The sequence below is a fragment of the Scyliorhinus torazame genome, chromosome 9 (genome assembly GCF_047496885.1).
Source record: "Scyliorhinus torazame isolate Kashiwa2021f chromosome 9, sScyTor2.1, whole genome shotgun sequence".
NCBI classification, from domain to species: Eukaryota; Metazoa; Chordata; class Chondrichthyes; order Carcharhiniformes; family Scyliorhinidae; genus Scyliorhinus; species Scyliorhinus torazame.
The window spans coordinates 134,416,919-134,444,175 of NC_092715.1; the positions used below are offsets into that span (position 1 = coordinate 134,416,919).

At 46.5% G+C, this 27,257-nt stretch overlaps 1 protein-coding gene across 1 annotated transcript in view; it reads left to right on the top strand.

Annotated features, from left to right (window-relative positions):
* The first annotated feature begins 15,130 nt into the window (after positions 1–15,130).
* The window catches only part of snx2 (sorting nexin 2), a 79,578-nt gene continuing 67,451 nt past the window's right edge, over positions 15,131–27,257 (top strand). Inside the window, exons 1-3 of the mRNA XM_072516536.1 lie at positions 15,131–15,307; positions 22,178–22,292; positions 25,627–25,784. Coding sequence (XP_072372637.1) covers positions 15,182–15,307; positions 22,178–22,292; positions 25,627–25,784 — 399 coding nt within the window. The 5' untranslated portion in view covers positions 15,131–15,181. The remainder of the gene's footprint in view (positions 15,308–22,177; positions 22,293–25,626; positions 25,785–27,257) is intronic.

A 27,257-nucleotide genomic window follows, 5' to 3' on the forward strand; every position in this document is an offset into this window, starting at 1 on the left:
GCCTGTACGTTTTGCCAATTGGCTGGCATCGGTGGTCCCGGTGCTCAAACCTGATCAGACGGTCAGATTGTGTCGGGACTGTAAGTTAACTTCAACATGGCCTCCTGGTTGGAAGGTTACCCGCTGCCCTTTATCGAGAATCTATATGCAAAATTGGCCTGTGGACACTCCATTACCAAGCTCGATATGAGACATGCGTATTTGCAGTTAGAACTGGACTCTGTCTCCCGTAAATATGGCACTACAAACACCCACAGACGCCTGTACAAGTATACCAGACTACCCTTTGGAGTGTCGTCGGCCTGTGCTATATTCCAGAGGGTGATGGAAAACGTACCACAAGTGTGTTTCAGATTGCAGCATCCGCTGCAATTTGCTTTTATATACTCGAAGGGTTTCTGGGACTGGCAATATATCTGGATGATGTGTTGGTCACATGGAAGATCGAACAGGAACATTTAAATAACTTGGGCGATGTACTCCGTCGTTTCTCAGTGACGGGTGTTCGCCTGCCGAGAGTAAAGTGTATTTTCCATGTGAGGTAAGTAGCATACCTGGGCTACCGGGTGGGCCGTGAGTGGTTTCACTCAGTCGCAGAGAAGGTACGGGCTATTCAGCAGGCTCCTTCCCCTGATAACACCACGGAGCTGCAGTCTTTTTTGAGATTGGTGATCTCTTACGGCAAGTTCATCTCCCAGCCTTGTGACAATGTTTTTCTTTTAATATATTTTGTTACAAACGTGTTTCAAAAAAATTACAACATATAAACACCCAGGAAACATGCTTCCCAACAGTCAACTATAGGTTCGTACAGCTTTTTCCCCATTATCATCCCCCCCCCCCCCGCCGCAACGAACAGCTCCTCAAACATGATCACGAACATCCCCCACCTTGTCTCAAACCCCTCTGCTGAGCCCTGTAACTCATATTTTATTGTTTCCAGCTGCAGGAGGCCATATAGGTCGCCCAACCAGGCCGCTACCCCCAGTGGCGATGTTGATTGCCACTCCAGTAAGATTTGTTGCCGGGCAATCAGAGAGGCGAAGGCCATGATATCGACCTTCCTACTCTTCATCGGCTCAGGCTTCTCCGAGACCCCAAATATCGCCACCAAAGGATCCACTATCCTTGCTGGGGACATGAACACCCCGTCCAGAATCTCTCCAACTTTTCACAACCCCAAAACATACACATGTGATTCGCAGGCCCCTGCCTGCACCTCTCACACTAATCTGCCACCCCCCTGGAAGAACCCACTCATTCTTGCCCGAGTCATATGTACCCTGTGCACGATCTTGAATTGTATCAGGCTCATCCTTGCACAGGAGGAGGTCGCGTTTACCCTACGCAGTGCCTCACTCCATACTTCCCAATTGACCTCCCCTCCCAACTCCCCGTCTCATTTTCCTTGATCTTCACCACCCGCTCACTTCCCTGCTCTCCCAACCACCTGTATATATCTCCAATTCTACCCTCCCCTTCCACATCCGGAAGCAGCAGTTGCTCAAGCAGGGTGTACCTTGGCAATCTAGGGAACTCCTTTCAAACCTTCCGCGCAAGGTCCCTCTCCTGCAGGTACCTGAACTCACTCCCTCTCGGGAGCTCTACCTTCTCCCTCAGCCCCTCCAGAAAGGCAAACCCTTCCTCCAAGTACAAACCCTCACCTTGACCAGCCCCACTACCCACCACCTCCTATACATGCTGTCTATCCACCCCAGTTCAAACCGGTGATTCTCACACAATGGCATTAACACCGACATCCCCTCCATCCTAAAATGCCGCCTCAACTGGTTCCAAATCCTCATCGTTGACTGCACCATCAGGCTCCCTGAATACCTATGGCAATGCTGCCATCACCATAGCCCTCAATGTTCCTCCTCCACCCTCATCTATTCTGCCCACTCTCCTTCCCACCAACCCCGCACCTTTTCCACATTCGCTGCCCAATAATAATGAAGCAGGTTCGGGAACGCCAACACCCCCCTGCTGCCTCTGCCTCTGTAGCAGGATCCTCCTAATCCTTGGCACCTTCCGCACCCATACAATGTCCAAAATAATCATGTCCAGCTTCAAAAAAAAAGGCCTTTGGTATAAAGATCGGGATTATCTGAAAAATAAACAGGAACCACGGCAGAATATTTATCTTTTCCACTTGGATCCTCCCTGCCAAAGTCAATTGCAATGTATCCCCCTTCTTAAGATCCTCCCTGGCTCCTCCACCAGCATCGTTAAGTTCCACTTGTGGAGCATTGTCCATTCCCTCACTACCTGAATCCCCAAATACCTGAACCTATCCCCAGCCACCTTAAATGGCATCCCTCCAATATTGCCTCGCCGTCCCAACTCATTCACCGGGAACACTTCACTTTTCGCAACATTCAACTTATACCACGATAACTCCTAAAACCTCCCCAGCAGGCCATGAACCTTCCCATACTCCCCAGCGGGTCTGAAACAGGGCAGCACGGTAGCATTGTGGATAGCACAATTGCTTCACAGCTCCAGGGTCCCAGGTTCGATTCCGGCTTTGGTCACTGTCTGTGCGGAGTCTGCACATCCTCCCCGTGTGTGCGTGGGTTTCCTCCGGGTGCTCAGGTTTCCTCCCACAGTCCAAAGATGTGCAGGTTAGGTGGATTGGCCATGATAAATTGCCCTTAGTGTCCAAAATTGCCCTTAGTGTTGGGTGGGGTTACTGGGTTATGGGGATAGGGTGGAGGTGTTGACCTTGGGTAGGGTGCTCTTTCCAAGAGCCGGTGCAGAGTCGATGGGCCGAATGGCCTCCTTCTACACTGTAAATTCTATGATTAAAAAAAACAGCAGGTCGTCAGCATAGAGCAGCACCCAATGCTCCCTCAATCCCCTCATGGTCCCCTGCCACTCCGCCGACCCCCTAAGAGCCATCGCCAAAGTCTCTATAGCCAGCGCAAACAACAGCGGCGGCAGCGGGCACCCCTGCCTTGTTCCCCTGTGTAATTCGAAGCTCCGTGAGCTCATATCATTCATCACTTGCCCTTGGTGCCACATATAGCAAGCGCACCCATTCCACAAACCTCGGCCAAAACAAAGAAAAGAAAAGAAAAATTACAGCACAGAGACAGGCCCTTCGGCCCTCCAAGCCTGTGCCGATCCAGATCCTCTATCTAAAACAGTTGCCTATTTTCTAAGGATCTGTATCCCTCTGCTCCCTGCCCATTCATGTACCTGTCTAGATACATCCTAAATGACGCTATCGTGCCCGCCTCTACCACCTCCGCCGGTAATGCGTTCCAGGCACCCACCACCCTCTGCATAAAGAACTTTCCACGCATATCTCCCTTAAACTTTTTCCCTCTCACCTTGAACTCGTGACCCCCAGTAATTGAATCCACCACTTTGGGAAAAAGCTTCTTGCTATCCACCCTGTCTATACCTCTCATGATTTTGTAGACCTCAATGAGGTCCCCCCTCAACCTCCGTCTTTCTAATGAAAATAATCCTAGTCTACTCAACCGCTCTTCATAGCTAGCACCCTCCATACCAGGCAACATCCTGGTGAACCTCCTCTGCACCCTCTCCAAAGCATCCACATCCTTTTGGTAATGTGGCGACCAGAACTGTATGCAGTATTCCAAATGTGGCCGAACCAAAGTCTTATACAACTGTAACATGACCTGCCAACTCTTGTACTCAATACCCCTTCCGATGAAGGAAAGCATGCCGTATGCCTTCTTGACTACTTTATCGACCTGCGCAGCCACCTTCAGGGTACAATGGACCTGAACACCCAGATCTCTGTACATCAATTTTCCCCAGGGCTTTTTCATTTACCATATAGTTCGCTCTTGAATTGGATCTTCCAAAATGCTTCACCTCATATTTGTCCGGAATGAACACCATCTGCCATTTCTCCGCCCAACTCTCCAATCTAGCTATATTCTGTTGTATTCTCTGACAGTCCCCTTCACTATCTGCTACTTCACCAATCTTAGTATCATCTGCAAACTTGCTAATCAGACCACCTATATCTTCCTCCAGATCATTTATGTATATCACAAACAACAGTAGTCCCAGCACAGATCCCTGTGGAACACCACTGGTCACAGTTCTCCATTTTGAGAAACTCCCTTCCACTACTACTCTCTGTCTTCTGTTGCCCAGCCAGTTCTTTATCCATCTAGCTAGTACACCCTGAACCCCATGAGACTTCACTTTCTCCACCAGCCTATCATGGGGAATCTTATCAAATGCCTTACTGAAGTCCATGTATATGTCATCTATAGCCCTTCCCTCATCAATCAACTTTGTCACTTCCTCAAAGAATTCTATTAAGTTGGTAAGACATGACCTTCCCTGCACAAAACCATGTTGGCCTATCACTGATAAGCCCATTTTCTTCCAAATGGGAATAGATCCTATCCCTCAGTATCTTCTCCAGCAGCTTCCCGACCACTAACGTCAGGCTCACCGGTCTATAATTACCTGGATTATCCCTGCTACCCTTCTTAAACAAGAGGACAACATTTGCAATTCTCCAGTCCTCCGGTACCTCACCCGTGTTCAAGGATGCTGCAAAGATATCTGTTAAGGCCCCAGCTATTTCCTCTCTCACTTCCCTTAGTAACCTGGGATAGATTCCATCCGGACCTGGGGACTTGTCCACCTGAATGCCTTTTAGAATACCCAACACATCCTCCCTCCTTATGCCGACTTGACCTAGAGTAATCAAACATCTATTCCTAACCTCAACATCCGTCATGTCCCTCTTATCGGTGAATACCGATGCAAAGTACTCATTAAGAATCTCACCTATTTGCTCTGACTCCACGCATAACTTTTCTCCATTGTCCTTGAGTGGGCCAACCCTTTCTCTAGTTACCCTTTTGCTCCTTATATATGAATAAAAGGCTTTGGGATTTTCCTTAACCCTGTTTGCTAAAGATATTTCATGACCCCTTTTAGCCCTCTTGATTCCTCGTTTCAGATTGGTCCTACATTCCCGATATTCTTCCAAAGCTTCGTCTGTCTTCAGTCGCCTAGACCTTATGTATGCTTCCTTTTTCCTCTTAGCTAGTCACACAATTTCACCTGTCATCCATGGTTCCCTAATCTTGCCATTTCTATCCCTCATTTTCACAGGAACATGTCTGTCCTGCACTCTAATCAACCTCTCTTTAAAAGCCTCCCACATATCAAATGTGGGTTTACCTTCAAACAGCTGCTCCCAATCCACATTCCCCAGCTCCTGCTGAATTTTGGTATAGTTGGCCTTCCCCCAATTTAGCACTCTTCCTTTAGGACCACTCTCGTCTTTGTCCATGAGTATTCTAAAACTTATGGAATTGTGATCACTATTCCCAAAGTAATCCCCGACTGAAACTTCAACCACCTGGCTGGGCTCATTCCCCAACACCAGATCCAGTATGGCCCCTTCTATAAAACCCTCCTGGATGCTCCTTACAAATTCTGCTCCATCTAGACCTCTGACACTAAGTGTATCCCAGTCAATGTTGGGAAAATTAAAATCTCCTATCACCACCACCCTGTTACTCCTACATCTTTCATGATCTGTTTACATATTTGTACCTCTATCGCATGCTCACTGTTGGGAGGTCTGTAGTACAGCCCCAACATTGTTACCGCACCCTTACTATTTCTGAGCTCTGCCCATATCGCCTCACTGCTCGAGTCCTCCATAGTGCCCTTCTTCAGCACAGTTGTGATATCCACTCTGACCAGTAATGCAACTCCTCCACCCCTTTTACCTCCCTCTCTATCCCGCCTGAAGCATCGATATCCTGGGATATTTAGTTGACAATCATGCCCTTCCCTCAACCAAGTCTCAGTAATAGCAATAACATCATACTCCCAGGGACTAATCCAAGCCCTAAGTTCATCTGCCTTACCTGCTACACTTCTTGCATTAAAACAAATGCACCTCAGACCACCAGTCCCTTTGCGTTCATCATCTGCTCCCTGCCTACTCTTCCCCTTAGTCACGCTGACTTCATCATCGAGTTCCTTACAGGCTTTAGTTACTACCTCCTTACTGTCCACTAACCTCTTCATTTGGTTCCCACCCCCCTGCCACATTAGTTTAAACCCTCCCCAACAGCGTTAGCAAAAGCACCCCCAAGGACATTGGTTCCAGTCCGGCCCAGGTGTAGACCGTCCAATTTGTAGTAGTCCCACCTCCCCCAGAAACAGTCCCAATGTCCCAAAACTCTGAACCCCTCCCTCCTGCACCATCTCTCAAGCCACACATTCATCCTGCCTATTCTTTCATTTCTGCTCTGACTACCACGTGGCACTGGTAGCATTCCTGAGATTACTACCTCTGAGGTCCGACTTTTTAAACTTGGCTCCTAACTCCCTAAATTCTGCTTGTAGGACCTCATCCCGTTTTTTCCCTATATCATTGGTGCCTATATGCACCACAACAACTGGCTGTTCACCCCCCCCCCTTCAGAATGTTCTGCAGCCGATTTGAGACATCCCTGACCCGTGCACCTGGGAGGCAACATACCATTCGGGAGTCTCGCTTTCGACCACAGAACCACCTATCTACTCCCCTTACAATTGAATCCCCTATGACTATAGCCCTTCCACTCTTTTTCCCGCCCTTCTGTACAACAGAGCCAGCCATGGTGCCATGAACCTGACTACTGCTGCCTTCCCCTGGTGAACCATCTCTCCCAACAGTATCCAAACGACATGCCTGTTTTGGTGGGAGATAACCGCAGGGGACACCTGCACTGCCTTCCTGCTTTTTCTTGGTCACCCATTCCCTTTCTCCCTCAGCAATCCTAATCTGTGGTGTGACCAATTCACTAAACGTGCCATCCACGACCTCCACAGCATCGCGGATGCTCCAAAGTGAGTTCATCCGCAGCTCCAGAGCTGTCATGCGGTCTAACAGGAGTTGCAGCTGGACACACTTCCCGCACGTGAAGGAGCCAGGGACATCAGCCACGTCCCTGAGCTCCCACATTTAGCAAGAGGAGCATAACACGAGTCTGAGATCTCCTGCCATTTTTAATCTTAAGCTTAACTTAGTCCAACTATAATATCAAATAATAGATAAATGAAAAAGGAAAAAAAAAATGGTTACCAATCACACGGTAAAAAAAATAGAAATAGAAAAACCTTACCTTATCAACACACCTCGAGGAAAAGAAAAACTACTTACCAGTCACCAGCCAATCACTTACCTGCTGGCTGTGACATCACGGTTCAACTTCTTTCTACTTCTACCTGCCCTCGAGTCTCCCTCTCGATCTTTACTCAGCTGGGATCCTTACAGTGATTGTTTTTTTTTGATGTGGAGATGCCGGCGTTGGACTGGGGTGAGCACAGTAAGAAGTCTTACAACACCAGGTTAAAGTCCAACAGGTTTGTTTCAAACACTAGCTTTCGGAGCACTGCTCCTTCCTCGGGTGATTCTTACTTTTTTTTTGGTTAGAGGAGGTAGGGAGGGAAACACCGAAGAAGTGTTTCGGGTTTAACTGTCACTTGACAACAGCTTCTCCACAAACCACCTTCTGGATACAGTGACCGCAATGCACTGATGCAACAGCCAATCAGCGGCTCTGCTCTGCTGGATGCTTGCCTTCACTTGAACATGGAGGGTGTCTTGCTCAGGTACACCTTCTGGATACAGTGACCGCAATGCACTGATGCAAATTTTCCCCGCAACAGCCAATCAGTGACTCCGCTCTGCTGCCCTCTGCTTCAAACCTTCCCAGAACCTCAAACAAGTACCACCACTCCACCCGGTCTCCACCCATAGACACCACCACCTCCGGTACCTGGGCTTCTGACGGATTTGTGATTATATTTAACAATTTCCTTATATTGCTCGAGAGCTGCCTGCCTTTCATTACGCCTGTTTGGTCCTCAACCATCTCTGGGACACAACCCTTCATCCTTCCCGCCAGCAACTTAGCCAGCACTTTCACATCTGTATTCAACAGTAATATGGAACTATACGACCCACATTCCACCGGGTCCTTCCCCTTTTTCAGGAATAATGATGCCATCATCTCCGGCAGCTCCCCCTTCTTCAATGCCCCATTAAACACCCCCTGATGATGCGGTGCCAGGTCTGTCGCAAACTCCTTATAAAATTCCGCTGGATATCCACCCGGTCCTCGTGCCTTCCCCGACTTCATACCCCTCATACTGTCCAGCACCTCCATCAGCACCAGGGGCTCCTCCAGAGACTGCCTCTTTACTTCCTCCAGCTAAGGAAACCCCAGTTCATCCAAAAACCGTCCCATTACACCTCTTCTCCCCCCAGATCTGCCTTGTACAATCCCTGGTAATACCCCCTTAACACCTCATTTTATCTTCCCCGACTCTGATACCAAATCCCCAGCACCAGTCCGTATCCTCTGTAGTGATCTGTACATCTGTACATACATTTGCACATACACCAGGGACTGCAGACAGATGTAACAGCCACAGCATCACTAGAGGGCAGCATCAGAGACGGGTATAAAGGATCCAGCCCAAGGTAAGATCCACCTCTTTCAGAAGCACAGGGCTAGGGAGCAGCAGCACACAGAGACAGCTCAGCATAGGCAGCTTACCTTAGCTTCACTGGTCATACCTCTTGACTGTATTATATCTAGTTAAGCTCTGGAAACAGAATGAACCCATTGAATAAAGTATTTGTGTTAACTGGAAGTCTACAATCTTTATTCAGACTTAGAGAATAACATATCCTCCTTAAAGCCAGACTCACTTTTCAAAGAGAACTGAGGGACTGCTGTGTGCTCTGTTTCACGGAGACATGGCTCACTCTTGCTTCACCGGACTGTGTCCTACAACCGGAGGGCTTCTCAATCCAGAAGCCTCGGATGAACTTGTATCTGAAGTTACCATTGCAGATGTCAGAGCAGCCTTCTCGAAGTTCAACCCACGGAAAGCCACTGGCCCGGATAGGGTACCCGGATGAGCACTTGGGTCTTACGCTGATCAGCTGGTGGGGATATTCACAGACATCTTCAACCTCTCTTTACAACAATCTGAGGTCCATATCTGCTTCAAGAAGATGACCATCATCCCTATACCAAAGAAAAGCCAAGCAGCGTGCCTTAATGACAATCGTCCAGTGGCTCTGACATCCATCATTATGAAATGCTTTGAAAGGTGGTCATGCCACGAATCAACTCCAGCCTCCCGGAATGCCTTGATCCACTACAATTCGCTTACCACTGCAACAGGTCCAGAGCAGACGCCATCTCCCTGGCCCTGCACTTAACCCTGGAACACCTAGATAACAAAGACACCTATGTCAGACTCCTATTTATTGACTACAGCTCAGCCATCAACACCATTATTCCGATAAAACTCATCTCCAAACTCCTGGGCCTGAGCCTCGGCTCCTCCGTCTGCGACTGGATCTTGAACTTCCTAACCCACAGGCCACAATCAGTAAGGATAGGCAACAACATCTCCTCCACGATCATCCTCAATACCGGTGCCCCACAAGGCTGTGTCCTCAGCCCCCTACTATACTCTTTGTACACCTATGACTGTGTGGACAAATTCCTCTCCAACTCCATTTTCAAATTTGCTGATGACACCATCGTAGTGGGTCGGATCTCAAACAATGACGAGACAGAGTTCAGGAATGAGATAGAGAATCTGTTGAACTGGTGCGACGACATCCCTCAATGTCAACAAAATGAAGACGATTGTCATCGACTTCAGAAAGCGAAGTGGAGAACATGCCCGGTCTACATCAATGGCAACGAAGTAGAAAGGGTCGAGAGTTTCAAGTTTTTAGGTGTCCAGATCACCAACAACCTGTCCTGGTCCCCCCATGCCGACACTGTAGTTAAGAAAGCCCACCAATGACTATACTTTCTCAGAAGACTAAGGAAATTTGGCATGTCAGCTACGACTGTCACCAACTTCTACAGATGCACAATAGAAAGCATTTTTTTGGGTTGTATCACAGCTTGATATGTTTCCTGCTCTGCCCAAGACCGCAGGAAACTACAAAAGGTCGTGAATGTAGCCCGATCCATCACGCAAACCAGCCTCCCATCCATTGACTCTGTCTACAATTCCCGCTGCCTCGGAAAGGCAGCCAGCATAATTAAGGACCCCGCGCACCCCGGACATACTCTCTTCCACCTTCTTCCATCAGGAAAAAGAAACAAAAGTTTGAGGTCACGTACCAACCGACTCAAGAACAGCTTCTTCCCTGCTGCCATCAGACTACCTCATATTAAGTTGATCTTTTCTCTGCACCCTAGCCATGACTGTAACATTACATTCTGCAGTCTCTCCTTCATTCCCTATGTACGGTATGCATTGTCTGTATAGCATGCAAGAAACAATACTTTTCACTGTATACTAATACATGTGACAATAATAAATCAAATCAAATCAATATTTCCCTGGACACGGCCTGCATCCGCAGCTGGTGCGCTAGCACGCGACTTGCCTTCTCTCCATATTCATACTGCACCCCTCTTGCCCAAGTAACTGTCCTACCGCCCTCCGCGTTATCAACCTATCAACTTGCCCTTGTAACTTTTTCCTCCTCGCCAATACCTCCATGGTGGGCACCCTCGAATACCCCCTGTCCACCTCCACTATCTCGCTCACTAGACAGTCATATTCCTCCCTCCTTTCCCTATCTGTGTGAGCCTTGAAAAAGATAATCTCCCTCCAGGCCACTGCCTTTAACACCCCCCAAAAATGGCCGCCTACACATCCCCATTCTGATACAACTCCACATAATTCTTAATCGCCGCCCGCATCTTGTCACAAAAGCCAACATCCGCCGACAACCCCGAATGAAACCTCCACCCTGGCTTCTACTCTTGTCCCCGTCTAAGCCAAATCTCCAGCCAGTGGGGCACATGGTCTGAAATTACTATCCCCGTGCACTCTGCTCCCTCCACCCTGACCAAAATCTCCCGACTCACCACAAAATAATCAATCCTCGAATACACCTCATAAACGTGTGAAAAAAGGAATACTCATAGAATCATAGAATTTACAGTGCAGATGGAGGCCATTCGGCCCATCTAGTCTGCACCGCTCTTGGAAAGAGTACCCCACTTAAGCCCACACCTCCACCCCATCCTCGCAACCCAGCAACCCCATTTATTCCTCCCGGGTTCTTAAAGCGCTACAGATCCACCATACCCATCCTTTTCATAAATCCACCCAGCTCCTTTGCCATTCGTACCCTACCCATCAACCTGAGACTCCACCTATCCACCTTCGGCTCGAGGACACAGTTAAAATCTTCTCCCATAATCAACAGGTGTGTGGCCAAGTCCGGGATTGATACCAGCAACCCCCTCAGAAAACCCATATCAACCCAATTTGATGCATACACATTTACCAACACCACTGGGGTCCCTTGCAAAACCCCACCCACAATCAGATATCTCCCACTCGAATCCGTCACTTGCTTCGCAAACCCCATTTACTTTCTCATTAAAATTGACACTCCCCGCGATTTTGAATTAAATCCCGAGTGGAAAACCTGCCCAACCGACCCCTTCCTAACCTGATCCTTGACGCGGAGGTGCGTCTCCCACAGAAAGACCACCTCTACTTTCAAGCTCCTGAGGTGCGCAAACACCCGCGATCTTTTAACTAGTCCATTAAGCCAGGACGTTCTGTGGCGAACCACTGTATTAGGGGATGTAAGGTAGGACCTGCACTACAGGTTCGCCGGTAGCCCCTGCCGGCTGGCTCCGCCCACGGTGAACTGTATAAATATGCATGACCTCCATTGCCCTGCCATTTCGCCAGCTGCAGCAGGAGGCCACGCATCTGACTGCAATAAAGCCACAGTTGTACACAATCTGCGTCTTTGTGCAATTGATTGCGCATCAATTTATTGCAGTCTGATTTTTCCACAGAATGGATATCTGAATCAAACCCGATCGCCTGCAGCTGGATCTACACTACATACTTTACTCACTGGCTAGCATGTTTTGAGGCCTACATCAACGCTGCGGACCCTGCGCCAACGGAGGCTCAGAAGATAAACGTTCTGTACTCCAGACTGAGCTCCAGCGTGTTCCCGTTGATCCAAGACGCCATGAATTACGCGAAAGCAATGGAACTCCTTAAAGAACACTATGCTCAGAAGGCGAACACGCTCTTCGCCAGGCATCTACTCGCCACCCGCTCGCAACTACCTGGTGAGTCCATCGAAGACTTCTGGTGCGCCCTAATTCCATTCGTCCGGGACTGGGACTGTCAGGCCGTTACGGGCGCTGAACACACGAATCTCCTCATGCGCGATGCTTTCGTGACGGGGATTGCGTCGGACCGCATCCGGGAAGGGGCCAGGCTCGAACTGGCGGAGACGAAAACCTTGGCGCTCTCCATGACGGTCGCATCCCGTAAATGTATAATCTTACCCCCCCCCGCCGCGCTGCCCGCCCTTCTACCCCTTCTTACCCCTCCTCACCCCTGCCCCCACGTCAAACGCACAATGGGAGCCGCCATCCTCTCCTCCCGGGGCCATGTGCGACCAATGGGCGCCGCCATCTTGTCCCCCTTCGGCTACGTGCGCCCCATGGGCGCCGCCACCTTGTCCCGACCCCACAATGAGAGCACCATGGGCGCCGCCATCTTGTCCCGACCCCGCAATGTGCGCACCATGGGCGCCACCATCTTGTCCCCCACAGGGTCTCCGGACATCCCGAGATCGGAACCGCACATGCTCGCCACCCGAAGCATCCAATGACTACCTGCAGCTCGCTTCGATGACCCTGGACCAATCTCGCCTGCACAACCTGGCCATTGCGTCGATGACGGTGAAAATGAACGGCCAAGCGACCTCGTGCCTGCTGGACTCCAGGAGCACCGAAAGCTTCGTACACCCAGATAAGGTACGGCGCTGCTCCGGTCCATCCTGCCAATCAAAGGGTCTCCCTAGACTCCGGATCCCACTACGTCCCGATCCGAGGCTTCTGTACAGTCACCCTCACTGTCCAGGGCGCAGAATTTAGTAGCGTCCGCCTCTATGTCCTTCCTAATCTCTGCGCTGCACTCCTGTTGGGCCTGGACTTCCAGTGCAATCTCCAGAGCCTCACCCTCAAATTTGGCGGGCCCTTACCCCCCCTTACCGTTTGCGCCCTCGCGACCCTCAAGGTCGATCTCCCCTCCCTTTTTGCCAATCTAACTGCGGATTGCAAGCCCATTTTCCCCAGGAGCAGATGGTACAGCACCCAGGACAAGACCTTCATCAGGTCCGAAGTCCAGCGGCTGCTTAAGGAGGGTATTATCGAGGCCAGCAACATCCCCTGGAGAGCCCAAGTGGTAGTGGTTAAAACTGGGGAGAAACACAGGATGGTCGTGGACTACAGCCAGACCATCAATCGCTATACGCAGCTCGACGCGTACCACCTCCCATGCATATCTGATATGGTCAATCAGATTGCGTAGTACCGGGTCTTCTCAACAATTGACCTGAAATCCGCCTACCACCAGCTCCCCATCCGGAAGTCAGACCATCCATACACGGCCTTCGAGGCGGCCGGTCGCCTCTACCACTTCCTAAGGGTCCCTTTTGGCGTCACAAATGGGGTCTCAGTCTTCCAAAGGGAGATGGACCGGATGTTCTTGTTCTGCTATCGGACCACTCCACATGCCGTGACCAGGGTGGCACCGGCTGAATTGCTAAGGGGCAGGAGGCTTCAAACCTGTTTTTGCATGGTTCTCCCTGAAACAGGCAGGAAGGTACGCCACAGCCAGGAGCAGCCCTGTTCAACGAACACCGCCCAGACTCTTTGTATCAGGTAATGCAGTCAATATTCAAAACTTTGCAGACATTCCCCAGTGGATCATTGGGATATTTGTCTGCCAGACAGGGCCGGTATCTTATCAAGTTCAGGCACAAGACCACATCATGAGAAAGCATCTCGATCACAGACAACCAGTTCTACGCAAGCTTCCCCAGGAGAGGAAAATTACAGTCAAACCAAATCAGATACCTGAAGTAGCTAAAGCATTACCCAAGGGGTCAAGACGCCTAAATGAGAGAGGTTGTAGATATGGATTCTGACATAACAAGGTCAGGGTGCAAGCAGTTCAGCAGCCTCAGACATTGCTTACAATAGGACGTTCTGATCAGAAGCGTCATTCGCCATCCAAATATATGTCGCCAGATTCAGCACTGCGAGTGCAAGAGGCACAGCTATGTACAAAGAGACCGGCACTCTCCCACTCCGCAGTGATCTTTGGACTTTGGGGGGGGGGGGGGGGGCGCGGCAGTGAGGGATGTTATAACCCACACAGGACCTACAGGTTTGAGGTAATAGGTTGGGACTCCCTGCGAGTCTCGCTGAATACGAGCTCCCCCGCCAAGGGGGAGGGGAACTTTGCCTCATTCATGGTTAAGATCTGTATAAAGTCGACCATGATGTGGCGATGCCGGCGTTGGACTGGGGTGAGCACAGTAAGAAGTCTTACAACACCAGGTTAAAGTCCAACAGGTTTGTTTCAAACACTAGCTTTCAGAGCACTGCTCTTTCCTCAGGTGAATGAAGAGGTATATTCCAGAAACATATATATAGACAAAGCCAAAGATGCAAGATAGTACTTTGAATGCGAGCATTTGCAGGTAATTAAGTCTTTACAGGTCCAGAGAGAGGGGTAATCCCAGGTTAAAGAGGTGTGAATTGTCTCAAACCAGGGCAGCTGGTAGGATTTCGCAAGCCCAGGCCAGATGGTGGGTGGTGAATGTAATGCGACATGAACCGTATGGAAGCGACAGAGAAAACCCGGTTGGGATCTGATGTATATTGTAAATATAACTGCTTTGCAATAAACCAAGTTTTCGTTTTACAAACTCAATCGGACTCATTTGTGGTCTACAAAACCTATCTATCTCTTTCCTGCATGTGTTTAGTGTTCTGCGGTCCACTGCACTCTGGACTAGAGAATTCCACAGATTCAAGAGCCTTTGGGTGAAGTAATCCCTCCAGGTTTCTGTGTGAGGTGTGGCAGCCCTCACTCAGCCTTGCCTTGGCTGAGGTGCGAGCAGCTGTTTCCGAATGCGGAAGTGGGGAGACGCTCCCGACTTTCCAAACAAAGCGTGCGCCTCACTCCCGAGCACTGTCACGCGGACGACTCGGTCGTTGACGTCACGGCGAACGCGGTATATGTGCGCGCGACGCGGGTCACATGACTCTTCAGCCTGACCGGGACAGAGAAGATGGCGACAGAGAGAGAACCTCCCCCATTTGGAGATGGGGATGTGGAAGGCGAGGGAGAGGACTCGGAGTTCAGGGAGGTGGAGGGAGGCGAAGATCTCTTTGTCAGCACCACGAGCACCCTGGAGGTGAGTACCGGAGGTCTCCCGCGGCAGTATGTGTGTGTTTGGTGGAGGCGGTTGGCCGTCACTCCGTGATTTTTCCTCCCTCGGGACCTCGCCTCTGATCCGTGTCTGGCTCGGCGTTTGTCATTTGTAATTAATTACTTTATCGACGCGGTGTTGAGGGGAGACACTGAGTTCACAGCACCGCTTTCACTGGCTCTAATGTAAAAAGAAAATCATGTGTTTTGGAACAAATCGACTGTTGAACGCAGTGAACTTGTCTTGGCGTTACTGCGCATGTCAGCTCCCTATCAACAGGATAGAAACGATTTTCTAACTTCTGGAGACTTCACCAGTTTTCATTTTCGTATTGATGCCATGGTTAAACCTGATGGCTAATAACCCAGGAAAGTGGTGGTCAGTGTCCGCTGATCTATGGTGTATTCAAATTCCTTTTTTAAAAAACCACCGTAACTTGTCAAATTGGGATCCAGGAAGATGTCCTTTTTGACTTTTGATGATACTTTCACTTGATAACGACATTTATTTGGAAATATGTTGAACTTCATATATAAATATTGCCAAGTGAAATCAACTTGAATGTTGATGTCTGTTAAAAGTAATCTTGTATTTTGAACACGTTCTAAGTGGAGTTGTGGGAAGGTTTGGCAAGCCTTTTATGCTGTGGGTAACTGATAAGGTATTGTTTTAAAAGGAACAAAATAGTTTTGAAATGGATACTGTTTTAAACCAGAGCTCTAAAGGGGATGTGGACATGGAATGTAACCAAGTGGTTAGCCAATATGTACTTGAAGGTATCCTTATTGCCTTTAGACTGAGGCTGGTTTTCCACAGGAAAATTGCCTTTTTCCGACTGGGTAATCTAATCTCTGTCTAGTTCTTATAGTAAAGTAATCGAGAAATCTCTATCTTGGTTTCAAGACCACAAGACATGCCTGAAGAAGCCATTTGGCCCATTGGTTTGCTGTGTCATTCGATCATGGCTAATATATTTCTCATCCCCATTCTTTGGTCTTCTCTCCATAGGTTTGCCCCTATTAATTAAGAACCTATCTATCTCTGTCTGAAGACACTGTGATTTGGCCTCCACTGCCTTCTGCGGCAAAGAGTTCCACAGATTCCCCACCCTTTGACTGAAGAAATCTGTCCTCACCTCAGTTTTAAAGGATCATCCCTTTAGTCTGACAATGTTATAGACTCAAGCCTCAACTGCTCCTCATACAATGAGCTCTTCATTCCAGGGATAATTCATGTGAACCTCTCTGGACTTGTTTCAAGGCCAGCACATCCTTCCTTAGATATGGGGCCCAAAACTGGTTTTTATTTTTGCTTTATTTCACCTGATGGCATTCGGCCCTTTGATGTTTGTACTAAATGGAAAATTTGGATTGTAACTGACAAGTTTTCAGTGTGCCTATTTCTAATATTCCACCACTTTGGCAGCTATTTGTAGCATTAATATTGAATTCAAAATTGCCAAGATGCAGCACCTGAAGTGATCCCTTTTATTCAAGGGTAAAAACAGTTGTGCACAGAAACAACATTGTAAGAGTGAATGTTGTATGGAAATACTACATTAATAAAATAAATAAATGACAATACTACTTCAGGAACTTAAAATCAGTCTCCTAATTAGTGGCCATACCTGGTTAGAGCGCCCTAACTGCCACCACCGCTTCCCTTTTAGAGATGTGAGTGTTTGGGACCAGCCGTTGATCCTCTGAAGCTGTAGGAAGCTTGAGGGAACAACAGAAGCTCTCCTTGCTTGTTTGTACATCTCCAGACCGTAGCAGTTTCATTGTGATTATTATCTAGCGTAAGCTGCTGGTATAATCCTCATTTCATCTGATGCTGGTTGGGGTGTTTCCTCAGCCAATATGAACCTGACTGTAGTAAATTTCTGCAAAGGTTAAACCACATGGTAGTCACTGCAGTGGGAGCTTTGACCTGAAAGTATCTGATGATAATACTTCATAAAAATAACTTTGTCCCCAAGCACAGAAATTGTGACCTGACAATCGGACATCTGCAGTTTGTTGCTTAATGTTCACAACTGAGTAATGTATTCTGTTTAACCATTAACTTCTGCATATTTCCAATACTGTTCCTTTTCTGACCAGTATGTAGTTGTATACTTTGCTTTTCGTGGATAGCTAGAATTGCATCTGATGCAGCACCAACAGAAAATATGAAGTAAAATTGCCTCTTGTTGGATATTCCATTGGAGTTTTGCTGGTGGTGATACAATAGTTATATGCAAAACCGTTTACTTAAATAACATACATTTTAAAATAACCTCAGTTTGAAACTGATCCCATACTGGTTGAAACCTTGTTAACGTCAAATAGCTGCAGACTATTGGTTTTGTTAGTAGGCCAGCATCTTTCTATTGAATGTAATACTTCCAGTGCTTGCTCCCTTGTCATAGGGGATTACACAACCATATTTTATTATTGGTTTGCATTCTCAATACCTGCCCACAGGAGCATGGCAAATATAAAGTGGTAATGCCTATCTATTTTATGTAACAGGAGATCATAGACTTTACAGTGCAAAAGGAGGCCATTTGGCCCATTGATTCTACACCGGCCCCTGGGAAGAACACTATACTTACGTCCATGCCACCACCTATCCAGAATAGGTGCATTTACATGGGGAAAGCCTAAGCAAACAAATGGAATTGAGTTTGTGACTTATGAGTGATAATAAGTTAGCAAAACTTGGTATTTTAATTACAGTTAATCATCTTTTATGTTCTGAAAACATATTTTCATCATTTAGAGTCAAATTCTAAGTGCTTGCAGTGCAACAACTTTCCCTTCTACAGTATTTCATACTGTTCAGTGGGTGAAGGGGAAAAGTCAGGAGTTGAGGGAATTTGAAGGGATATGTTTTATAAGTTCAGCTTGGGGAGATCTGAGGACTCTAAAGAGAATTTAGTGCAGGAACATATGGCTGAAGGATCAACAAGTTAGGCAAGGTATGATGGAGCATATAATGGGTTGGTAACTGATGCATTGGGGATGGGGAGCTGGTGTCAGTTGAAGATGGGATTGAAAATTTGTATCATCCATGCCTTCATATCTTGACTGGTAATCGTGAAATTGAGAAGTGTTAGAGGGACCCGGCTTGGGTCGCTGTATGCGCGGAGTCTGCACATTCTCCCTGTGTCTGCGTGAGTTTCCTTTGGTTTCCTCCCACTGAAAGACGGGCTTGTTGGGCAAATTGGACATTCTGAATTCTCCTTCAGTGCACTCTGTACCATGCCAATGTGTGGCAACTTGAGAATTTCTACAGTAACTTCTTTGCAGTGTTAATGTAAGCCTACTTGTGACACTAATAAAGATTATTTATTTTCATCGACCTGATTACTCTCTCCCTTCCTGTTGCTTTGAATGTTCAGGTTGGCGTAAAAGCATGGACACATTCTTTGGAGTACTTGGAAGTAGTGCAACAAGCTCTGTACCCGTCTCTTTTTATAAAAAAAAAAAAATCTTTATTCTAATTTTCAACAGATTTTCAAAAAGCAAACAGAAAAAAGAAACAAGAAAATAAGAACAACCTGCAAGAATTATACATAGAATTTCCCCAAACTACAATAACCCCCCCATATAACAGTAAAACACAAATAGGGAAACACCCCACCCTAACCCAAACCCGGGTTCTCTTCTCTTCCCCCCCCCCGGGGTTGCTGCAGCTGCTGACCTCCTCCTAACGCTGCACGATAAAGTCTAGGAACGGTTGCCACTGCCTGAAGAACCCTTGCACAGACCCTCGCAAGGCAAACCTTATCCTCTCCAGCTTGATGAACCCTGCCACGTCATTAATCCAGGCTTCCCCGCTAGGGGGCTTCGTGTCCTTCCACAGTAACAAAATCCTCCGCCGGGCTACCAGGGACTTAAAAGCCAGAATACCAGCCTCTTTCGCCTCCTGCGCTCACGATTCGTCCAATACCCCAAATAATGCTACCCCGCAGCTCTGCTTGACCCAGGCGTTCACCACCTTCTCTACCCGTCTCTGACAAAGGAGCATATGCAAGATTACCAAAGCAAGTGTAGCCTAAAACAGACTTCAAACATCAATCTGGGAAATATAGATGAACCAGTCTGTTGTAGTCCAATTTGCTTTATTAACGTGATACTTCGGACTATGTACCAGCATCATGCCAAGAAGTTTAACCATTTCACCTGAGCTGCTTTCGGAGGATATGAAGAGCAGATGACAGGGTAAAATGCCCGACACCGGTGCTTGCCTGTGCTGGCGTACCAGGAGTCCACGCATATAGTGACAATTGGGTTTGGCATGTGACCAGAAAGCCTGACACTTGCTTACCAATGCAAATCTTCCATCAAGAGCTAGAGTCTGGGGTGTTATGTTGATCAAAGAAGTGCTATAGGAATACTTCTGACAGTTTCACTTTGGAGGTTTGATATCAACTTCCAAGTCCTGAAAGAAGCTCTTCCAGCATTGCTGCACTTGGTGCAACTAAATTAACTCTCTTGCCCTCAAAAGCAAAGGTGTGGAAAACACTTGGGGAGAAGCCAGCAACTCGTCCAAAACTCAATCATTTGTTGTACCGTGCCCTGTTGCAGTAAAACCTCTGGGCATGAAGCAGTCTTGGCAGTACTGACTGCAACCCTAAATCTTCAGATGAAGCTGGGGTGGCACTGCTGCCTCTCCGCACCAGGGACCTGGGTTCAGTTCTGGCCTTGGGTGACTGAAGTTTGCATGTTCATCCTGTGACTGCGTGTTTCCTCCGGGTGCTCCAGTTTCCTTCCAAAGATGTGAAGGTTAGGTGACTGGCCATGCTAAATTGCCCCTTGGTGTTCAAAAATAAGGTGGAGGGTCCATGTCGACCCAATGGGCCAAATGACCACTTTCTGCACTTCGGATTCTATGGTGGTTTTGCCCCAAAGGGTGAACCAGATTATATAACTGATGATGGGCTCAATTTAACATTGTCTGCTACTGCAATATTGTTCTAGACTTGTGTATTTTCGTTGCTTGTATTACAGAATAAGATTCTTTAACAACATTAAAAAAAAAATTTTTTAAGAATCGTCCCTTTAGTTAAAGATTGTGCCCTCTGCTTCTAGTTTTTCCTACTCGTGGAAACATTCTCTCCACATCCACTCTCTCCAGGCCTCCAGTATCCTGTAAGTTTCAATAAGATTCTCTCTCTTCCCCCCCCCCCCCCCCCCCCAATCCTTCTAAACTCCAATGAATGACAAGTTCTTCATTCCGGGGATCATTCTTGTGAAACTCGTCTGGACCCATTCCAAGGCCAGCACATCCTTCCTTGATACCCGGCCCAAAACTGCTCACGATACTCCAAATGGGGTCTGACCAGAGCCATGCTTCGGAAAGCAGAAGCACAAAGGGACTTACTCCCAAGGTTAATGTGCCAGTTCAGTCGGCAGTTAAGGCAAATGCGATGTTAGCATTCATGTCAAGAGGGCTAGAATACAAGACCAGGGATGTACTTCTGAGGCTGGAAAAGGCTCTGGTCAGACCCCATTTGGAGTATTGTGAGCAATTTTGGGCCCAATATCTAAGGAAGGATGTGCTGGCCTGGGAAAAGGTCCAGAGGAGGTTCACAAGAATGATCCCTGGAATGAAGAGCTTGTCGTATGAGGAAGGTTTGAGGACTCTGGGTCTGTACTCGTTGGAGTTTAGAAGGATGAGAGGGATCATATTGAAACGTACAAGATACTGTGAGGCCTGGGTAGAGTGGACGTGGAGTGGATGTTTCCACTTATAGGAAAAACTAGAACCAGAGGACACCATCTCAGATTAAAGGGACAATCCTTTAAAACAGCGATGAAGAGGAACTTCTTCAGCCAGAGGGTGGTGAATCTGTGGAAATCTTTGCTGCACAAGGCTGTGGAGGCCAATTCACTGAGTGTCAAGACCGAGATAGATAGGTTCTTGATGGATCAGGGGTTATGGGGAGAAGGCAGGAGAATGGGGCTGAGAAAATATCAGCCATGGTTGAATGGCGAAGCAGACTTGCTGGGCTGAGTGGCCTAATTCTGCTCCTCCTATGTCTTGTGGTCATTCTGTAATACAAACAATGAAAATACAGTTTGTAGTTTTGAGAACTTTTCTTTACTCCTTGAAATTCTTTACTCTCCTTGAAATGATCATGTGTTGGAAAAGGCTGTGTATTTGCAAGCAATTCTTATTTTGGACTGATTTCACCTGTTTTATGTCAGTAATTTTCAAAGTGCTTCAATGTATCTGCTTCTTTACAACAGGTTTTATTTGGAAAGGATGGCTGGGAAGGAAAATTATTCCCAGTGTAATGGCAGGCTAACAAAACTCATCTTTATTCTTTTTACAATATGTCGATGCTCACATTATGAACAATTGTGCATTTTAAAAGCTTACATTCATAGTTTTCAATCTTGGGTTTATTTTAAGGCACGTCCTTATGGGCTGAGCAGATCTTTAGATGTGGGTTTTTCTGCGGCTTTTTAGATTGGTCTGATTGAAGTGTTTCCTGGAGATAATGTTTTAATTGTACTAATAGGATGTAGTGGAATGGAAATGCTGTTAAATAAATGGATATATTGTGACACTTCAGACTGTCCCACATGTAAACAATCACTTCAGTGTAAAATGTGGTGCAAGCCATTAAGTTGCGTAATGATTTCAGTCCATATGTAGATAATTAGCTTGTGAAACAATATAAATGCAGTTTACAAGTGTTTCCTTACCCATTGTTAATTCTCTCCAGTAAGAATAAATGACTATTAGCCTGATTTCCTTTAAACCTTTTGACGTCTGCATAACATTTGTTTTTCTTCCCACTGATCAGGTTTTCATTATTCTGGTTAATCTGACTAAACTTGCTGATGTGTTCTTTTTCAGTCAAGCCCATCTTCACCTGAACCTGCCAGTCTTCCAGCTGAAGACATAAGTGTAAAGTCCAATGGTCCCAAATCTGACACTTTGCTGGATGATGACCGTGAAGACCTTTTTGCAGGTGAGCATGTTCAGTTCTATTTTGAATCTCATGGATCTCCACTATTATTATGGGTCGGTACTTTATGCAGTTCAGAAGGGGGGGGGGGGGTGATAGGAGAGCTCATTGACACTTGCATAATACTGAGAGGCCTAGACAGTGGAGAGGATGTTTCCACTAGTAGGCGAAACAAGAACCCAAGGGCACAGCCTCGGACTGAAGGGACGATCCTTTAAAACAGATGAGGAGGAATTTCTTAAGCCAGAGAGTGATGAATCTGTGGAAATTATTGCCGTGGAGCCAAGTCACCTGTCTTTGAGACAAAGTGAGAGAGATTCTTGATTGAAAAAGGAGATCGGGGGCGACACGGTGCAATGGTTGGCACTGCTGCCTCGGACCTGTGTTCGATCACCCTCTGCCCTCCCCAAAAGAAAATGTGCAAGGTAGGTGGATTGGCCAAGCTAAATTGCCCCTTAATTGGAAAAATAAATAAAAATTGGATAATGGGGATAAAAAACATATCAGCCATGATTGAATGCTGGAATGGACTGTGGGCCAAATGGCCTAATTCTGCTCCTAAGCCTTGTGGCACACTCAACCAGTGTGGTTAATTTAGTTGAAAATTAATCCTTTAGGGTTAACAGTTAATGGGCCTGGAGTGCTGAATAAAACCAGTATGCTTGCTCATGAGTGCTTCATTTATACTTAGGAAATAGAAGGAGGAGGAGACCATTCGGCCCTTTGAGCCTGCTCCACCATTCATCATGATCATGGCTGATCATCGGGTTCAATACCCTGATTTCCTCCCACCCCCAATATCTCTTGACCCCCTTTAGCCCCAAGCGTTCTATCTAATTCCTTCAGATTCGGCAGCACGGTGGCGCAGTGGGTTAGCCCTGCAGCCTCACGGCACTGTCCGTGTGGAGTTTGCACATTCTCCCGTGTTTGTGTGGGCTTCGCCCCCACGACCCAAAAATGTGCAAGCTAGGTGGATTGGTCACGCTAAATTGCCCCTTAATTTGGAAAAAATGAATTGGGTACTCTAAATTTATAAAATAAAAATATTCCACAGATTCACCACTCTCTGGGTGAAGGAATTTTTCCTCCCCACGGTCCTAAGATGTTTACCCTTCCCCTTCTCAAACTATCGCCCTTAATTCTGACTCTTCCACCATTAGGAAGATTCCTTTTGACAACTACTCTGTCTAAAACTGTTAAAATCACTCTTCTAATCTCTCTTCTAAACTCCAAATATAATCCTAACCGATTAGTATCACCTCATGACACCTCTCTATGTGAAAGTGTGATTTGGATCATATTGGAGCAGGAGTATCTGTCTAACCATGCCTCGCATGTATTCAGTGACCTAGTCTTCAGTGCTGAATATTTATAAATTGTTTGGTTCTTAAAGCTGTAAGCCCGGAAACTTGAAGTTGCTACAATGGCAAGTTATTCTACTGCATCTGAATAATCAGTATTACAGTAGCTTTTTAATAATCTGCCAATTGCCTGAAGCACAAATGTTCACAATGCTCTATCATCTGTGCGGAATAAGCTGATGAAATGAAATGCAAATCGCTTATTGTCACAAGCAGGCTTCAAATGAAGTTACTGTGAAAAGCCCCTAGTCGCCACATTCTGGCACCTGTTCGGGGCGGCTGATACAGGAATTGTTCGGGGAGGCTGATACCGGAATTGAACCCGTGCAGCTCTCCTGCCTTGGTCTGATTTAAAAGCCAGCTATTTAACCCACTGTGCTGATGCGAACAGAATCCTAGGGGCGGCACGGTAGCACAGTAGTTAGCACTTGCTTCACAGCACCAGGGTCCAGGTTTGATTCCTGGCTTGGGTCACTGTCTGTGGAGTTTGCACGTTCTCCCCGTGCCTGCGCGCATTTCCTCTGGGTGCTCGGGTTTCCTCACACAAGTCCCGAAAGACGTGCTGTTGGGTGAATTGGACATTCTGAATTTTCTCGAACAGGCAGAGTATGGCGAGCAGGGGATTTTCACAGTAAATTAATTGCATTGTTAATGTAAGCCTACTTGTGGCAATAAAGATTACTATTAGTTTTACAGCACACATCTGCTGGCCAAGAAACTCCATCTATTCTAATCTAATTTTCCAATGCGTAGTATGTGGCTTTGTCTGCTATGGAGTTTTAAGTGCTTCTTAAATGTTCAGGGTTCCTGCTTCTACCAGTTTTTGTTTTGTGTTTTGTTTTGTTTTGTGTTTTTTTTTTTTGTTTTTGTTTTCAGGCAGTGAGTTTCAGATTCCACCACCCATAATCTAAAATAGAGGGGCATAGGGTGGATAGGAAGCAAGCTTTAGCAGCGGGATCAATAACCAGGAGGGTTAGATTTAAGGTAATGGGAAGGAGGTTTGACAGGTTTAAGGAAAAACATTTTCACCCGGAGGATGGTTCGAATCTGGAACTCACTGTCTGAAAGGGCGGTAATGGTGGTAACCTTTAACATTTTGAGAAGTATTTGGATCAGCACTTGTAATGCTATAGAATACAAGGCTACTGGCCAAGTGTTGGAAAATAGGGTTCGAGTAGATGGACCGAAGGGCCTATTTCCATGCTGTAAAGGCAGACTGACTTGAGTGAAAACCTTTTCCTCATCACCTCTTAAATTTCCTGCTCCTTGCCTTAAATCTATCCCCCCTGGTTATTGATCCATCTACTAAGGGGAAATGTGTTTTCCTATCTACTTTCAATAATCCCTCAATTTTGTACACTTCGATAAGGTCCCCTTGCTGAAGGAAACTGAAATCCTTTCTTGCTGAAATGTTCCAGCCCAGGCACATCCTCTGCAGCCTTTCTCGTGCAATCACATCTTTCCGACAGTGTGGTGACCATAACTGCACACGACTGTTTACCCCCCCCCCCCCCCCCCCCAAAAATGTGTGCACACTAGGCCATCTGTCTTTTGTTTTTTGTTCTTAAATGCTACTTTTTGTTTTCTACATTTTCCCCCACCTTGCAGTTCCTGTGAAGAGTCTGTGGGCTCTTTTTTTTTTTCTCTCCTGTTTGATGCAGGCAGACCTGAGTTTTTCCAACGTCCTCTGTTCAGTCTGTCTGCAGTTGCATTTGTGACCTGAATTTTCTTGTTGAAATAATAGCATTAGCTTAATTTGAAAGCATTCAAAACTGTTTTTTTAAAAAAAAAAAAACAATTGCATAAAACAAAAATTGATTATCGCCAGCTGCTTTCTTTTTAGTGACTCTTGGTATGTTGGAAATCAGCTATAGGTTTTTTTGTGTTGTCCATAAGAAAGCAATCCATAAGAAAGCAAATATAACAAGTAATTCTTGCAGAGTGAAACTCCTCATTTCCCTGCATCCTGTTTTCAGAAGCTACAGAAGAGGTGTCTCTTGACAGTCCTGAAAGAGAGCATATACTTTCTCCGGAACCAACTCCAGCCATTACACCAGTATCTCCAACACTCATTGCACCACGATCAGAACTAAAAATATCTCATCCTATGATGTTTGATCGAACCAAAGAAGAGGTATGAATATCAAATTTCTTACCAAATTGCCTTGCATAGTCTGTTTACTTTACTGTCTAGGTATCTCAGAATTTTGTAAATTTGGAAGTTATCTCATGCACTTCTCAGTAAAGTACTTGACTACAGATGTAGATGCAGAAACTATTAATGTCAGTGAGAAAACAGTATTTTCACATTGATCAATAGAAAAATGTTGGCAGGATACCGAATTCCTTCATGCTCTGATTGTAATGTGGCATTTCATGACCATCAAATACAGGTGGGGCCCCAAGTACAACACTCCTTCAAACAAGTCAATTTTTCTGAACCAAATTAGAAATAACTAATTTCAATTAAGCTGCACCTTCCGGTTTTTATTCCATTTTGTACATCACACTTTTTTATCCATTATCCAACTCTCCAACAAACTTGTCACAGCTACTTTGTTGGAGTACGATTATCGTACTACAGTACAATAAATATTCCAATGACCTTGTGTAAATCCCCTCTTGACCTATAATCTATTTAGGTTACAGTTTTCAAAATTTGCAAGGTGTTATGAACTGAGAAAGATACTGATAGACTTTCACAATGATTGGGTGGACAAATGGCAGATAATTCAATACAGAGAAGAAATTTAAATAACTTTGTAGGAATAATGCAGCGAGGCAATAAAGGGTACAAAGATGCACCTGGGGGCACAGTCAGTGAAGATGGCAGCGCAGTATTGTCTATGCGCACTACACTGGTATTGGAGAGGGTGCAAAGCATTTAAAATGATGGTTGCAGGGATGAAGAGCTTCAGTTATAGAACATAGAACAGTACAGTACAGACCCTTCAGCCCACGATGTTGTGCTGACCATTTATCCTAATCTAAGATCACCCTAACCTGCATCCCTTCAATTTACTGCTGTCCAGGTGCCTGTCCATGAGTTGCTTAAATGTCCCTAATGACTCTGACCCCACCACCTCTGCTGGCAGTGCATTCCACACACCCACCACTCTCTGTGTAAAGAACCTACCTCTGACATCTCCCCTATACCTTCCTCCAATCACCTTACAGTTGTCTCCCTGTGACAGCCATTTCCACTCTGGGGATAAGTCTGTGACTATCCACTCTATCCATGCCTCTCATCAGCTTGTTCACCTCTGCCTTCTTCGCTCCAGTGAGAAGCCCTAGCTCTCAACCTTTCTTCATAAGACATGTCCTCCAGTCCAGGCAGCATCCTGGTAAATCTCCTCTGTACCCTCTCCAAAGCATCCACATCCTTCCTATAATGAGGCGATCAGAACTGGACATAATATTCCAAGTGTGGTCTAACTAGAGTTTTGAAAGCCAACACACCATATGCCTTCTCAGCCCTATCAACCTGAGTGACAACTTTTCAGGGATTTATGTACGTGGACCCCAAGATCCCTCTGTTCCCCCCCACACTGCCAAGAATCCTGCCTTTAACCCTGTATTCAGCATTCAAATTCAACCTTCCAAAATG